The sequence below is a fragment of the Halictus rubicundus genome, chromosome 3 (genome assembly GCF_050948215.1).
Source record: "Halictus rubicundus isolate RS-2024b chromosome 3, iyHalRubi1_principal, whole genome shotgun sequence".
Lineage (NCBI taxonomy): Eukaryota > Metazoa > Arthropoda > Insecta > Hymenoptera > Halictidae > Halictus > Halictus rubicundus.
In genome coordinates, this window is record NC_135151.1 from 9,941,321 (window position 1) to 9,956,731 (window position 15,411).

The 15,411-nt window shown below is 34.4% G+C and overlaps 2 protein-coding genes across 2 annotated transcripts; one reads left to right on the forward strand and one right to left on the reverse strand.

Moving 5' to 3' along the window:
• Window positions 1-202: 202 nt before the first annotated feature.
• Uvrag (UV-resistance associated gene) lies at window positions 203-4,090 on the forward strand. The gene is made up of 9 exons (XM_076785266.1): window positions 203-749; window positions 859-1,063; window positions 1,190-1,777; window positions 1,858-2,030; window positions 2,124-2,350; window positions 2,425-2,595; window positions 2,723-3,664; window positions 3,746-3,812; window positions 3,890-4,090. Exons 1-9 carry the CDS (start codon window positions 645-647, stop codon window positions 4,046-4,048), a joined length of 2,637 nt encoding a protein of 878 aa, XP_076641381.1. The 5' UTR covers window positions 203-644; the 3' UTR covers window positions 4,049-4,090.
• A 1,860-nt stretch (window positions 4,091-5,950) lies between these two features.
• On the reverse strand, window positions 5,951-9,669 carry LOC143352621 (retinol dehydrogenase 11). Its single transcript, XM_076785267.1, has 4 exons — window positions 8,924-9,669; window positions 8,602-8,837; window positions 7,821-8,118; window positions 5,951-7,566 (listed from the first exon to the last, which is right to left on the reverse strand). Exons 1-4 carry the CDS (start codon window positions 9,194-9,196, stop codon window positions 7,327-7,329), a joined length of 1,047 nt encoding a protein of 348 aa, XP_076641382.1. The 5' UTR covers window positions 9,197-9,669; the 3' UTR covers window positions 5,951-7,326.
• Window positions 9,670-15,411: the final 5,742 nt, after the last annotated feature.

Genomic DNA, 15,411 nt, shown 5'->3' on the forward strand with positions numbered 1-15,411 from the left:
CTCAGACATGCTACTATTGGCGGAACCGAGATTTTGAATCGTCAATAATTACTGACGAAAATATCCACCACATCCATCTTTAATTAAAAGATGATATCATTTTATTTTTGATTTCCGTCTTGCATTATCGTGGAGAGTTATTCTTTTAATTTTCTCCTACCTGTTGCTAAACTCTCCATACATATAACATTGCATATATGTGTGTGTGCGTTCTAAAATTATGAGTGGTGGACACTGGTGGATTTTCTCGTTGGGAAGGCTTTAAAGTAACTTCAAATTTACACGTTTGGCTGTCCTGGAAAGGTTTGGTCAAAGAACTTGACGAAATATCGAAATACATATACATATATACACATACTTCGGTGTCAATACGATGAACTGTCAAAATCTAGCAAATGACAGTGTCTTGAAAAAATGTTCATATAAATAAGCATATTTGTAACTGAAACATACAGTTGATAAGACTCGTATTTCATGAAAGAGAAGAATTGTATCTGACATTATTTGTTATTGTTTACGTAAATTACAAATTTATATAGATAACCTGGAAGCACATTATAATTCTAAATATTATTTAATCATTTCTATGTTATCGTGTATTATTTTTTAATGATATTACTTGCACAATATTATGAAGGTATACAATGGAGGTTTTGGAGACAAGAAACCTTCTTAGAGACTTGGATTTAACTTTACAACCTCGTATTGTACCGCGATATAAAACCTGGCTTCCTCTTGCTACACAGCAGGTAAATTCGAAATAAATGTTGTGTACGTTAAATAAATAATATTTACAAAACATATTTTGTTAGATTTTACTCGTGTACTAATTCACTTTATGCGGCATATAATTTTCAGTTGAGACTTAGAAATCTTGTACAAATAATAGGATGTAATTTAAAACCAAACATACATGACGGGCCTTGTTCGTTTTATTATACACTACATAGAACAAGCATGTCATCTCCTTTGTACACAAGCGAAGCGATTGACAATGCCAATCCAAGATGGTCAAGTCTCGATGTATCAAATATACATGCCACCGATTATTCTACTGCCAGTGGTGAGCATTATAATCTGTTGGTACCTTAAATGTGTAATGTTGTCATTAACAACATTATAAAACTGATATCTGTAACCTTATATTTTATAAAGCATATAAAAAGAATATTTATAAATTCTTTAACAGAGATAATTGTAAGACTATGGAAAAGAATGATTGTGGTTAACGCACCAACTGATGTAACTGTATTTACATGGGGCATATCTTTTACTGGTCTGGCATACATTGGTCCAAAATTACCAAATAATTTAGAAACTGTTCTGAAAGCAAATTCTCTAATTTTTCAATTTCATGGTGGTTACTTTACACCAATGTATTGCTTTGTCGAGACACCTGAATTGAAAAGATATATACATATAAAAGTCAACAATTCTGAAATAAGAGATAGTTACACTGTGAGTAAACTTAGTAGTTTGAAAAATAAAATGCAGGCACTAAAACAACAGACGGAGTCAGTGCAGACACTAAGAATGCGTATTGCTTCGGGAGATAACTTTCATACTCCAAAGTATTCACAATCTTCGTTAAACAGATTACTTCAACCTCGTAAAGTAAATAGAGAGAAGAAAGCTGAGATATTAAAAATACGCAAGGAATTAGAAATGGCCAGATTTAGAACAAAATTATTAGAACAGGAAAGAACAAGGAAAATGAGTGAACTAAGAGTGTTGACTCAGTTACATTCTACTATTATGGAGGAAAATCAAGGCTATGGTAAAAAACGATATTTGTTCATTTTTAACTGTACATATTGAAATCTAAGCTTATTTAACATATTTTTATGTGTATTATAGGTTCAGATTTGATGGAAAAATATAGGGTACTAAATAAAGATATAGAAAGATTACACGAGTGGCGACAGAATCAAATAGATACAAGGGATACATACGTTCAATTGTGTAGCCAACTTGCTTGTAGAAGAAGGCAATTAATTTCAGAACTAAGTTTAATATATCCTATAATCCAGGTATGAATTATTGATTAAAAATTGTCATATTCTATATTTATGTTAATACTAGTATGAGTACTGTAATCGTAATTAATTAATTTCATCGTGCAGGATGGAAAAGGAAAATTTAGAATACACAATGCGCATCTACCAGATAGTGAAGATTTAGAATTGTCAGATGATACTGAAGTAGCTGTAGCATTGGGATTTGTTGCTCATACCACGCAAATGATTGCTAATTTTCTTAACATACCTACTAGATATCCTATTATACATTACGGATCACGTAGTAAAGTTATAGATCATATTACGGATCACTTACCTGACAATGAAAGACAGTAAGTATTCTGTTTTTATATATTTTTATAGTTTCATTGAAACGATATAATTAATAAAATTAATTATTTTCTAGATTTCCATTGTTTGCTCGTAGTAAAGATAAATTACAATTCCGTTATGCAGTTTATTTATTAAACAAAAACATAGCTCAGTTGAGGTGGTACTGTGGCCTTCCAACAACAGACTTACGAGCAACGCTTCCAAACTTAGTTACCTTGATAAACATTAGGCCAAATCAATCTCAGTATGTTACACTATTATTATTAACACGTTCGAGACGGTATATCAAAATCGGCTTCGTCTCAAACATGTTAAAGTATTAAACTGAAGAATTATGAAATATTTCATGACCATAAAACTTTATGTTTCAGTTTGGATAATTCAAAACGAACTTATTCTACGTCATCTCTGGATATCGATATTGGCAATGGGAAACAAAACGTACCACTGACACCACCTATTCAGAAGATAATTTTCGAAAAATGCCATCGATCCTCGAGGTCTATGAGTCAATTGAAGAGTATAAAATCGTCTCTTGGATCTTCTTTGGATCAAGGTTTAGATAAGCCTGTACACTCTCTCGTTTTAAGCAGTCAATCAAAACGAATTTGCAAGTCGGAAGAAAGTGCCATAGACAATAAAACATTGGTACTAGCGAAATATAGGTCGAGTAATAGTAGCAATGAAACTTTAAACGATGCTATTTTAAGTAATATAAGTGGTACAAATGTCGAAGACAGTAGTCAAGCAAATAATGCAATTGCAATAGAAAGTAATATAGAAATAATGATACCTACATCAGTTTCCAAATCAACTAATGCTGCAGATAGTTTGGAGGGCTCGATAAGCGTAAGGGACAGAAGCTCGAACTCAATAAGTAGTTGTGAAATGGCACTTACTAGTAGTCAAAATGGGGACGATAGTTCAAACGATAATAATATAGTCAAGAAAAATGAACCTGAAGAATTTAGCGAAGTATTAAAGAATGTTAATGATGTTGTAGATAGTGCTCTAAAAAATAGTAAACAGAATATAGAATATAATATAGAAAAAGTTTCACAAGTTTGCGATGATCCGGGAATGGCATCTGGCGAAGCAAGTTATATTCATGAAAGTTCTGCGATTGCTATCGAAACCTCGACGCATAACAAAGAACAGTTTGCTAAGTCATGTTTATCTTTAGACGATATAATATCATGTACTTATGAAGGAAATGAACAGAAACAAAGAACAAGTTCCATTTGTAGTTATCCAGAAGAATATCTTACATCCAAAGATGCTATATTGCAAAAACAATACAATTCGAAGACGAAGTAAGTATAGAGAAATAGGATACTGTAGTATATACTGTGGTATAAAAATTACAAAGCAGTTAACTTCGTTATATGTTACAGGAAAGATAGTGTAGACTCGTTACATTCTAAACATTGGTGTCATAACGATGCAAATAAGGAATTAACAGTAAGTATATATAAATCCGATTGATTTAATTATCATTCTTTTTAATATTAATGCAATATTGTTTACTATGATTTTAGTTGGAAACAGAATTAATACAATCAGCACAGAAATGTGACTTTCAAGCATCAAGCGAATATATAGACATCATTAAACGTAGTTCGGAAAATGTATATGCACGTACTGAAGCTTTAGCTAACAAGCAAACCAGTTTTAAAGTTATGAAACCTCGACTGTAATATTTATATTCTAGAATATACTGCGACGCTGTTATTGCTGTAGTAGTTGATGTCTAACTGCACCAGATCCCAAAACATTCAATACATGGCTCACATAGGATATTAAAGTATTTATTGTGTTATTAAACGGGAGTCTAGTACACTATTCCTTACTTGTTAAAATTCAAATCTAATATGCAAACTAATATGTAAACTTTACTGAAGTAAAGGAACATAGATAAAGAACTAAGTGTGCAGTAATAATATGTTGATTATGTTTGATGTTGTATTTTCTTAATTTTCGAATTTCATGAAAATTGAAAAGAATAATTTAACGTGATATGTTATATAGTTCAAATTAACTTATGTATATAAAATTTAGATATGCATATGCGTACCAGCTCTGTGCGTACATATATCTGTGAAGGCTAGTTGCATGCGTGCGCGCGGGCGCGTATGTGGTTATGTATAGTGATTTATGCAAGTATCATTAACAGTATTTTCAGTAGTCGAACAGTTCATAGGTCTACTAATGGTACTGGTTATTATAGAATAAAATTTCATGATAATGATTATTGTATGATTACTATAATGTCAAAATCATTGTATGCTTATATTTTTTTAAATGCGATGTTTATGTATATAAAATTGGTACTATTCATATTTCTATGTACAGGCAATAAGATTAAGTTGATTTGATACATAAATAATGTGTTCAATTAAATACTATTTCGTCGATACTTAGGGAATGTTGAATTAAAATTTTTAGACGTGGCTGTTACGTCATTATTAAAAAACCAATAACATCAGTGCAAAGTGTATATGGAAGGACCAACGAAAATATTAAATCAATTATTATATACAGTGTGAGCCGAGGAGTTGTGGGTATTTTTGTAAGACCTCGAGCGTGCCGCCTAATTGAGCGACTGGGGCCAGTGTCGTCAGATCAAGACTTGTACCTCCATTCTATGTAATTTTCACTTCTACTGCGCTATTCTCAACTTTCCGATGTGTTTCGTCTCTGTCGTGCATACTCGGGTACTGGCAGACAGAGGGTAACTTTTTCCCCTCAATTCGTGCACCTTCCCTTCATCTGGCGACACTGACTGGGGCTAGCTTCCACAGCCACAGCTTGCCTTACTCTCTCAACGTTTTCCGGAGTTCTTGCTGTTCGATCTCTGCCTCGAGCAGTACCTGGTCTCTAAGAACCAGTAGTCCTGAAGTTCTGTATTCATTTTAAAATCGTGTTCCTTGATGGACCAGCTTCTCGACGTCTGACGTTGAAACGGTGTCGAAATGCTCGGTGTGTAGCAGGCATAGTCGCCAGATAAGAGGAGGGAGCACGAATTGAGGGGATAAAGTTACCCTCTCTCTGCCAGTACCGGGTCAGTCACGTGACATTGTGACACAGACACGACAGAGACGGAACGCGTCACGTGACCGGAAACGTGGGGAATAGCGCGGTAGAAGGGGAAGTTAGAGTGGGGGAACAAGTCTTGATATGGCGATACTGGGCGGAGCTACAGCCGTTACAAAAATGTCACACCTTTTTAGCTCACCCTGTACTTACCTAAACCATTCTGGTTGGAAAGGGCGACTTTATAATAATTGCCAGTTAGAAAGAACATATGTATAATAGAATGACTAAATTAGAGTGTATGCTGGTCCATTGTAATCAAGTATTTCCAATGATATATTTCTTACTTGTTTATTATATAAAAAAGTATAGTAACAAATATGGAATAGTATAAAAAATGATAACAAAAATTTCCTTTGAAATAGAAACAGTAAATCAAACTGACAGATGTCAGTGATTTAATAAACAATGAAATGAAAAGCAATAACAGTGACTAACAAATTGGTGATAAAATATAATATATTTCGCAATATATAGGAAGGCATTTCAAAGAAATTTCAATGTCATTAAAACTATTCAAATTTTTTTATTTCTGCTGTCGTATGGATACTTAATTATGAATTTATGGCATTTTCAATATTCTAGCTATTGTTTTAGAAAACTATACAATGTGATATTTTATTTGTAAGAATGCAAACAAAAATATGTCACTATGTTTTATGAAATTTATGGCAATAATTTCTTAATTTTACTATGCATATCAATAAACTACAATATTTATACACAAAATAAAGATTCAATGATTACTAAATATGAAAAAAATTAAATTAATGTATATACAATACATATTCATCTAAATATTCATTTCCATGTCTTAGGATAAAACAAGTAGGATGTATGTATTTCTAGTTGCAGACTTAGGATGCTAACAATAAGTATCTTACCGTATACTAACTGTAAGTTTGTTGTCTTCTTACCATTTCAGTGTTTCATTTCTTCATTATTACAATGGACAACATAAACGACAACTGCATACTTTAGGCGTTGTTAATAATTAATATTTATGAATATACATAATGCCTTAGGCTTATATAATTCATTAATGAATTACTTATTCATTAATGAATATTATTTCTATTTATTACACAGGATTGTAAATTTTGTACGATACTATTATATCAGCTCTCCATTTTTTCCGCATTCGCAAACACACGCATTCGTTTTTGTATTTTACAAATTCTTTCACTTGCACAATACAAAATTTTTTCGTTACTTTACATCAATAGTTGAAATAGTAAAATAACAATAGTGTTAAAAATTTGGTTACCTGAGCCAGAGTTGATCTTGATGCATTTGGAAAATTTACAATTCTCGTAACGTGAAAGCCGTTAAAATCACAGGCTTTCTGAAGTATTGACATTACAAATGCCGTGGAATGCGAAATCTTTTAATGGTTTACCCTATTCTTCGTCTGAGATTATAATACATTAGCAATTTTACCAATTAAAGCTGCACGATACTCTTATAAATTATTTAACAAGAATATCTAATTTAGTGACAATCACAATTCGTTAATTGATTAATGAATCTATTTTTTAATTGATTAATATCAAACTTTAGTTAAGAATATTCTAGCATATATCTAATTATCTTAATTCATACATTCTAGAATTTGAGTTGTCATTTTTCAAATTTTTAGACATGACTTATAAGACGAAAGTGACAAGTTAAGACTTATTTTAAGTGCCTATTTGCAGGTAAGACTAATTGTAAATTTTAAGGTCTTTTAATCAAAACATGCACCCAAATAATATATGAAAGGGTACAAATTAATTAATCCTATAAAATAAGTTTCAGAGACCAAGTTGACTGCAATATCTGAAGATATCGCTAGAAATTAAAACCTTCGGTTCTTTGTACGGCCGTGCAACAGTCTTATTTCTTACTCTGTAACATCTTTGTGTTCAGAATCTGCATCAACAGTGGTACAACACTCTGTATCCGATTTATCTTGTAATTCATTAGTAATATCAGTCAGTTTTTCACTAATATTCCACAAACGCAGTGCTACATCAGAATCTAATTTCTTTGTTGAAATATAAAGTTTACAATCTCGGTAAATATTACCAGTACTCTCAGATAAAGAAGGTTCTATTGCACAATGCACCACAGTTTGAGCACCCTAAATAATAAATACATAAATGATTATAGTAACAGTGTCCATTGTAAAAATATTTGTTATGGACTATGTATAGTATAGTTGTAAATTCGTTATTCAAACGATGGCGTTAATTGATTCACCATTAATTAAAGCAGTATAAAAGTATATAAAAATTGATGTACTTGAAATGGCTACAAGAAAAATTCTTTCATTATAATAATTTTCTTTTACAACTACGCTATATCACATCCATCGAGTATAATGGTGAGAAATACCTGATTTGCTGTACGTAAGAACATGAAAGCAATAGGTGAGAAAATAATGTAATGAAACCAACTTCTTTTCACATTTCTAAACAGTCCTGTGTAAGTAAAACCAGGACATACCATATAAATGTTAATACCATGGTTTTTAGTCCTTCTTGCAAGTTCAATACCAAAATAGGTGTTTGCTAACTTTGAATTACAGTAAGCAGGATTCATGCGTCCTTTAATGGTCAAGTCTTTTTCGCCATTTAAATTTGAAAAGTCTATTTTTCCATGTTCAAATAACTTTGATGTCACAATTACGATCCTATTGTGAATCAATTTTAATGAATTAAGGATAAATTTCATTCATAATACAGTATTCTGTCCATAACTGTGAAAAAGATCTCTGCTGCAACAGCTAAAATTTTATTTCTACCACTGGGAGATTCCCTTGGAACAAGCGAAGCAAAAGATAGCAACTTTTCTATATAATATTTGTTTTTTTTTATGAACCTTTTACCTTCGTATTCGTCTCGTTTTTCTAATTAAAATTACACCAAACATGATATAGTTACTGTCATAATTACTTGTGTAATAGGCGATTAAAGTTTTGGGCATGAAACAGGATGGCGAACGGAGAAGAGAGACAGAGAGTCGAACCTCAGTCCCTCTTCCTTTTTCAATTGCTATCCTTTTGTACGTTCACCATACTACAAAGAATGTAGCACCTCTACTATAACTGTGACTCTGCAGACCCAATATTTTCACAGTTACAGAGAGAATACTGTAATACTAATTTACAACGAACCTGCTTGGTGCATTTTGTTTTAACGTTTCTAAGAGCAAATTTGTAAGTAGAAAATGTCCCAAGTGATTTACACCAAAGTGAATTTCAAAGCCTTCTTCGGTTAGAGCATGTTCTTTGAAAGGAACATATACTCCTGCGTTGTTAATTAACACATGAATCTGTGGAAAATTTTTTATCACCTCTGCAGCAAAGTCTTTGATCGATGAGAATGATGCTAAATTCAATTTCATGGGTATCTGTAAAAATAATAATTGTAGTTATTCATACGATAATATTAGATATTAATACATATTCATTAAGAAGTAATAAAGAATTGATTTACTAATTCTCCAGTAGGTATCTTAGAACGTATGTCAGATATGGTATCCCGAGCATTTTGTAAACTTCTGCAGGCTAGAATAATTGTAGCTTTTCTTCTTGCCAATTCCTTTACGGTTTCTTTACCAATGCCAGAATTGGCACCTGTTACAATGTACACTCGGCCGTGTAAGCTATCCATATTCTTGCATCTTCCCCATGTGCCTTCACGGCATTTTCGGAATAATCCAATAAAAAATACTACCGGCAAAATATAGTAGCACCATGTAGAAATCATGTTTGATTCTCAGCTATCGCTTATTCCATGCGTATGTACACTGCAGGTATTCGAATGAAAAGGTATTTGCATACAATGAATCGATAAGATGAAAACCTTTTTAATGCACACTCATGCTTTCTTACTATTTACGTGCAAACCAGTTAAAGATTTGCAACCTTTAAGTTAACCTTATTTACAACACGATTGAATTTAATAGTTATAGTTTACAATTTATATTTCCATACGAAGACACGTGTGACAGAAAATCGCTACATTGCCGCAATATTTTGATATAATAGAACTTAAAATGTCATGTTTTAATATATGAATTCGTTATGACACAATTATTTAGTGTAACCAGAGACGAATTTCTATATCACCAATATCCCTAGTGCACAGTATCTTCATTACATATAGAAACGAAACTGGACGAAACTGAGACAATCGGTACTGGTGGAGACCTTTATTGTTAGTTGATGTTCTTGTTGTTTAAAATACTACCACAGATTGCTTGGTCATGCGAAATAAGTTGTGGTCCATGAACACAGCTGCAATTTGTTCAGATGTAAGCTGTGTCTTTTTTTGAAATTCCGTCGAAAGGAAATAAAACATTTTTTAATGTAGTATTGCTATTTACTAATTAGATTAATAGTGAGACATTCGATTAACGCAAATGTTATTAAGTTTGAGACGATACTTTGCTTTGTAGATAACATGTTTATATTCTGCGTGTATTCTTTGACGTACTACAGTTCATATCCCTGTAACCCTATAAGTGTCGGACAGTAAAAGCTTGGGTAAGTTTGAGATAGCAGAAACATTTTTGTAAATTATATTATTCAATTTGAGAAGAAAAAGTAAAGCGAACTTCAGATAAAAGAAGTCAAAGTGTGACGGAAAAGAGCAAAACATATTCATCATTCTGAATAATGAAACTTCGCATTTGTAACGAGATTTTATCCTTACGATTTATTATATGGATTAACTACTCTTTTCTCGCTACAATAAATGGAGAAAAAAACTATCTAACCACATACACATAGTTCTTTCATTATTTTACAATTTTTCAGGAAATGTAATATCAACGTGTAGCATACCTAGTTGAACCGGACTCGAAAAGCGATAAAATATTATAAATAAAAGAATATACCATCTATTCAACAGAATAACTGGTTTAAATCATAGTGTACTGTAGATGAATGATGGGATTCTTTTAGAAAAAAAGTAAAATTAAAACATTTGTGATATGATTACTGAGGGATAGTTTATAAGGGAAGATTGACTTTCTAGATTTGTTCAAACTCGTTTAATGGTTTGCTCGTGAATATTCACGTGTACATTATGACATCTAGCTTTGGTACTGACAAACAAAGCTCGCTGATATGTCCGGTCATTAAAAACGACCCTTTTTAAGGGTGTCAAGTGGTGTTCTCAGCGCACATTGAGCCAGTATGGATGGCGATATCTGATGCGCATGATCCGCGCGCCGATGTTCGTGCCCAAGGTGCAACAGTGTTGACCCCTCCTAAGGCTGAGTCATCGGAGACCCGACGACTTTAGAACGATAACGCACACAGTGAGAGAACTGTTTATGTTAGCCATCGAGTGAGGATCGTTTTTAACAACAGATCTCGGACGGCGAACGGCGAACGACGACGACGAAAGTAGTAACCTACAATACTCCGACGAAGGAAGATTCGTGTGATGCACAAGAAAATTGATTTCGTTGAAAAGCCGATTCCTTAATATTTTTTTCGTAACGTGTCATTGCATTGACGACTGTCCCACGATGTCAGAAGTATCTGCAAGTGACCTGTCAGTTTTTTATCAACTTCTACACGATGAAAATATTTGTAATTACGAGGTTTCGTCGGACGGTGCGAGTACGACGTGCAGTGATGCCGAGCTAGAAATACAAGACTCGGAACCGGACGAGTTCGATGCGGCGGAATGCGAAGAAGATATGGATGCGAAAAATTACACCGTAGCCGGACGCATCTGGAGGTATATTCCTCCCTATAACAACAACATAACAGAATTTCAAAATTCTTTACAAAATCATACGCTTTTGCTGACAAGCAAGAGCGAGAACGTCCAAACGATAGACGAGTGTTTTCGATTGTTCATCGATGAACAAATTATCGATACTATCGTTCTATATACGAATAAGAAGGCGAACGAGAGCGTGCCGCCCAGTAAGAAATGGAAACTAGTGGACAGTATAGAGATCGACGCATTTTTAGGGATTCTATTGCTCGCCGGACGATTCAGGGAATCTCGCGAAAGGAAACGTGACCTATGGAGAAAGAACGAGGCGTTTTCCCGACCATTTTATGCAGCTACCATGTCCCGGGATAGATTTGTAGATATATTGAAATACATCCGTTTCGATGATTCCGCTACGCGGGAGGAAAGAAAAGCGCACGATAAGTTGGCCCCGATACGAGATGTTACCAGCACGTTTACAGCTAATTGCAGGGACTCGTACGCCGCGTCAAGTGTTGGATCTGTTAACGAACAATTGGTCGGATTTCGGGGACGCTGTCCTTTTAAGGTGTACATGCCTAACAAGTCCGGGAACTGTGGAATTAAAATAAGAACCCTTTGTGATGCAAGAACGTTTTATTGTTGTAACATGGATGTATATTTAGGTAAAAGTGGAAACGTTCCGGAAAATCAGCACGGGCATAATATCGTTAAACAGTTAACCGATTTCTGGAAAAACTCGAATCGGACAATAACCACAGATAATAGTTTTACAGACATTGGTTTGGCTGAGGAGTTGTTAGAAAATAAAATTTTTCTCGTAGGAACCGTGCGTAAAAGTAGATCTGATCTACCGAAAATACTCACGCAAACGCGGGACCGACAACAATTCTCCTCGCAATTTTTATTTACTCACAATTTAACCCTAGTTTCCTATGTACCAAAGCCCCGGAAGTGTGTTGTGTTGTTATCCAGTTTACACCACGAGCTGAACATTTCGAAACCGGAACAGAATTACCAACCGGATATAATCAATTTTTACAATTCGACAAAAAGCAGCGTGGACGTTTTCGATAAACTAGTTAAAGAATACTCTTGCAGACGATCCACGCGTCGATGGCCGTTATTGCTTTTCATGCACTACGTGGATATTGCCGCGTATAACGCGTTTGTGGTATGGGTTACCAAATATCCGACGTGGGAATGTAATAATACGTTGAAAACGAAAAGAAAGATTTTCTTGGAGGAGCTATCTAGGAAATTAGTTAGTAATAATATAGAAAGACGTGCAATACAATTCGAGAATCGCGAGATAACGTTTCACAAATATATTGTAAATGCTATAGAAGCGACCGGTAGAAAAATAGTCAAAACAATACCAATATCGGAGCCTCGTAAGCGTTCAAGGTGCTACATTTGCATCGGTAACGACAACAAGTACAGTTCTGTATGCGACAACTGTCAAGTACACATTTGCCATATACACTCTATACATAGACGTACTATTTTATGTAGCCGTTGCAGTGACTTGGAATAAATGTTATTTATTTATTTATAGTTACTGTTATTATGTCTTTTATATCCTCTACGAGGAAATAATAATTCTAGTTGAAAGGTAAAAAAATATATTCGAAATTAACTAAACTAGAATATATACATATTTACGAAATCTTAGCGTGGGTCTTAATTGACCCAGTCAACACATTATGCAGATTTTGCGTGTAAACAGACATTCGTATTCTCCTTTCATGGGTTGAGGTATGTTTACAAACATTATTATCAAAGCGATAATCTTAGCAGAAGATTAGAGTTCCTTTCTGTTTCTCCATAGATTAAAATCATTTCAACTTTTTCTGCAGTAGTGTACATGATGGATATGCTAATTGCACTGATACTGATACTGCAGCTTGTTGTGCTGATACTGATTTTAAAGTGTAAATCTTCTGCTAAGATTATCGCTTTGATAATCATACTTGTAAACATACTTCAACCGATGAAAGAAGAATACGAATGTCTGTTTACAAGCACCAGTACACTGTTTCAATGAAATTGAAATTCCTTCATTTACCGTCCCCGAACGCGAACTGAAGTTATTGACAAACATTTCATAATTTCCTCGCTAAAGGTCACGCGAAGGTCAACATATTACACCTCGTTGGATTCTTTTTTTTTATAAGCTATAAGACTGTTGTAGTGAAAATATGCAGTCCCATTTAAGAAAAATACGATGACCTTGAAATTTCGAAAAAAAATTACCTTGACAAAAAAAATTCGGCCCATCACCTTATTGACGCTTTCGAACAGAATATTTTCTCCCTCTGAAATTTTTTCTATCATACAAAATAAGCGATATATATAAGGTGGTCAAGTTAGGTGAAATACCCAGTATACTGCCAAATTTTCTGCACATCTAAATTCGTGTAGCATTTTACCCCTTTAACCCCACAAAATTAATTCGTGCAAACAAAACTAACCGAGAAAGAACGAGCGAAAGCCATAGCTCCAACGATGTTCGGAACCTTGAACATATACAACACTCGTAATGATTACATACACCACAATAGAAATGTATAAAATGAATTTAAACGCGACTGATTGTTTGACAGTGTTACAAAAGCATATTTTTCTTTAATTCGTGAAAATAAATATTTTACACGTTATACCTATTTTATAAATTACTTGAGATGTTGTCTAATTACATTTTTGAAGACGACAATATTATAAGAACAGCTCTCTGATACGAACTAATCTCTCTGGACACTTTTTGTTGCAATATGGGGATGGCGAGTGTTAATCCTGTGTGCAGAGAGGATACAAGAGTGCTCACGCCCGGAGTTTCGGCGTTCTCGATACAATGCTGCCCCCTACTCATTTTTAGCATGGAACAGAACCTGGGCAACTTTTAGCACGGAAAAGAACCACAGACGAGGTATAAGAGTAGACCAATCACCATATGGGGTCTCGTGTCTCACGATCTGAAATACCGACATTGTTAACAACAACTAGATTTCTTACGCCCTCTACGCTGACGAACGACAAATGTTGCAACTAGATCCACGAGAAGCTTAGCCCATATACCTATTATATAATAAATGAAAGGACCTCCGATCGAAGGAATACCAATTTTAGGCAAAAATTATGAATTTTAAGAAAAGGAACTTTTGAAAAGTTCCGAAGCAAATTTCAATTAGAAATCCAGGAAAAAAGGTGACGATGAAAAACTGTGTTTTTTGGTTAGTAATTCAAAGGAGCTTACCAAGAAGCTGAAGGTGGACTAGGGGAAAACAAGGAAAGAATTGAAGGCCCACCTTGGCTCATCCCGAGCTAGCCTAAAGTAAATTCTGACACAATTCAATTAAATACACAAGTTTTTATAATTAGTAAGTCTTAAATTCTATTTTACAATGTTATCGCAAATTATAAATCAGCAGCTATTAGCTCGATATTATTCTCTATTTGTAAGATACTAAAAGTTCTTACAAGGTCTCACCACGAGGAGGTTGCTGCACGAGAGACCCGAAAGGAAGCCAGAAGGAATTCGATACGCTTCCTTCTGACTCCCTTTCTTACAATGACGATTTTGACAATCTTACAAACTAAATTTCGCAGATCGCTAAATGGGAAAGATTACTTTTCCACAGACGGGAAAGGTCACTTTACCATTTAGCGTATGTCGAGTAATTATTGCGGAGCAAAAGGTGTGAATCGGAGAAGAAGTCTCCGATCCACGGGGGATGAAAAACGAATCAGGCAGAAGGCTCTGATTCTTTCAAAGAGAGAAACAAAACCGAACCGGAGCAGAAGGCTCTGGTTCGAGGTTGACGCGACGCGTACAATGCTTGCAAGCTATCTGCCGACCAGTAACGGTACCCGACGCTTCCTCACAGAGAACGACGGCCAGGGACGCCTCCACCGTACGGTAGAACTACCTTCCCCAACTACCCGCCACGAGAAACGCTGGCGCAACAAGGCGACGAAGAGTCTTATCACACGTGTTTGATCGCAGCATTCCGTTTGTACGCATCTTTTCCTGTTATAATTTTTATGTTAGAAGTGATCTTTGTGGCGAAATTTGTGATGGATATTGTTACAGAAGGTATGTACATTATATTAATCATATTTTTTTCAATGTTAAAATTTTTTTTATACGTGTTTTTACCGATCTACAACCCTGACTAAGAGCTCTTTGATTTTTATGACTTTTTTGCATACATTAGTGTTTTTAAACATGTGCTACTCATCGCTAC

Bases quoted from the DNA above. Each gene is read 5' to 3' on its own strand.
- Uvrag (XM_076785266.1), top strand. From the start codon at position 645: ATGGAGGTTTTGGAGACAAGAAACCTTCTTAGAGACTTGGATTTAACT. The intron at 750-858 runs GTAAATTCGAAA...TATAATTTTCAG, and splicing joins TTCCTCTTGCTACACAGCAG to TTGAGACTTAGAAATCTTGT. The intron at 1,064-1,189 runs GTGAGCATTATA...ATTCTTTAACAG, and splicing joins CGATTATTCTACTGCCAGTG to AGATAATTGTAAGACTATGG.
- LOC143352621 (XM_076785267.1), bottom strand. From the start codon at position 9,196: ATGATTTCTACATGGTGCTACTATATTTTGCCGGTAGTATTTTTTATT. The intron at 8,838-8,923 runs GTAAATCAATTC...TTATTTTTACAG, and splicing joins AGATACCTACTGGAGAATTA to ATACCCATGAAATTGAATTT. The intron at 7,567-7,820 runs GTATTTCTCACC...TTTATTATTTAG, and splicing joins TCTTACGTACAGCAAATCAG to GGTGCTCAAACTGTGGTGCA.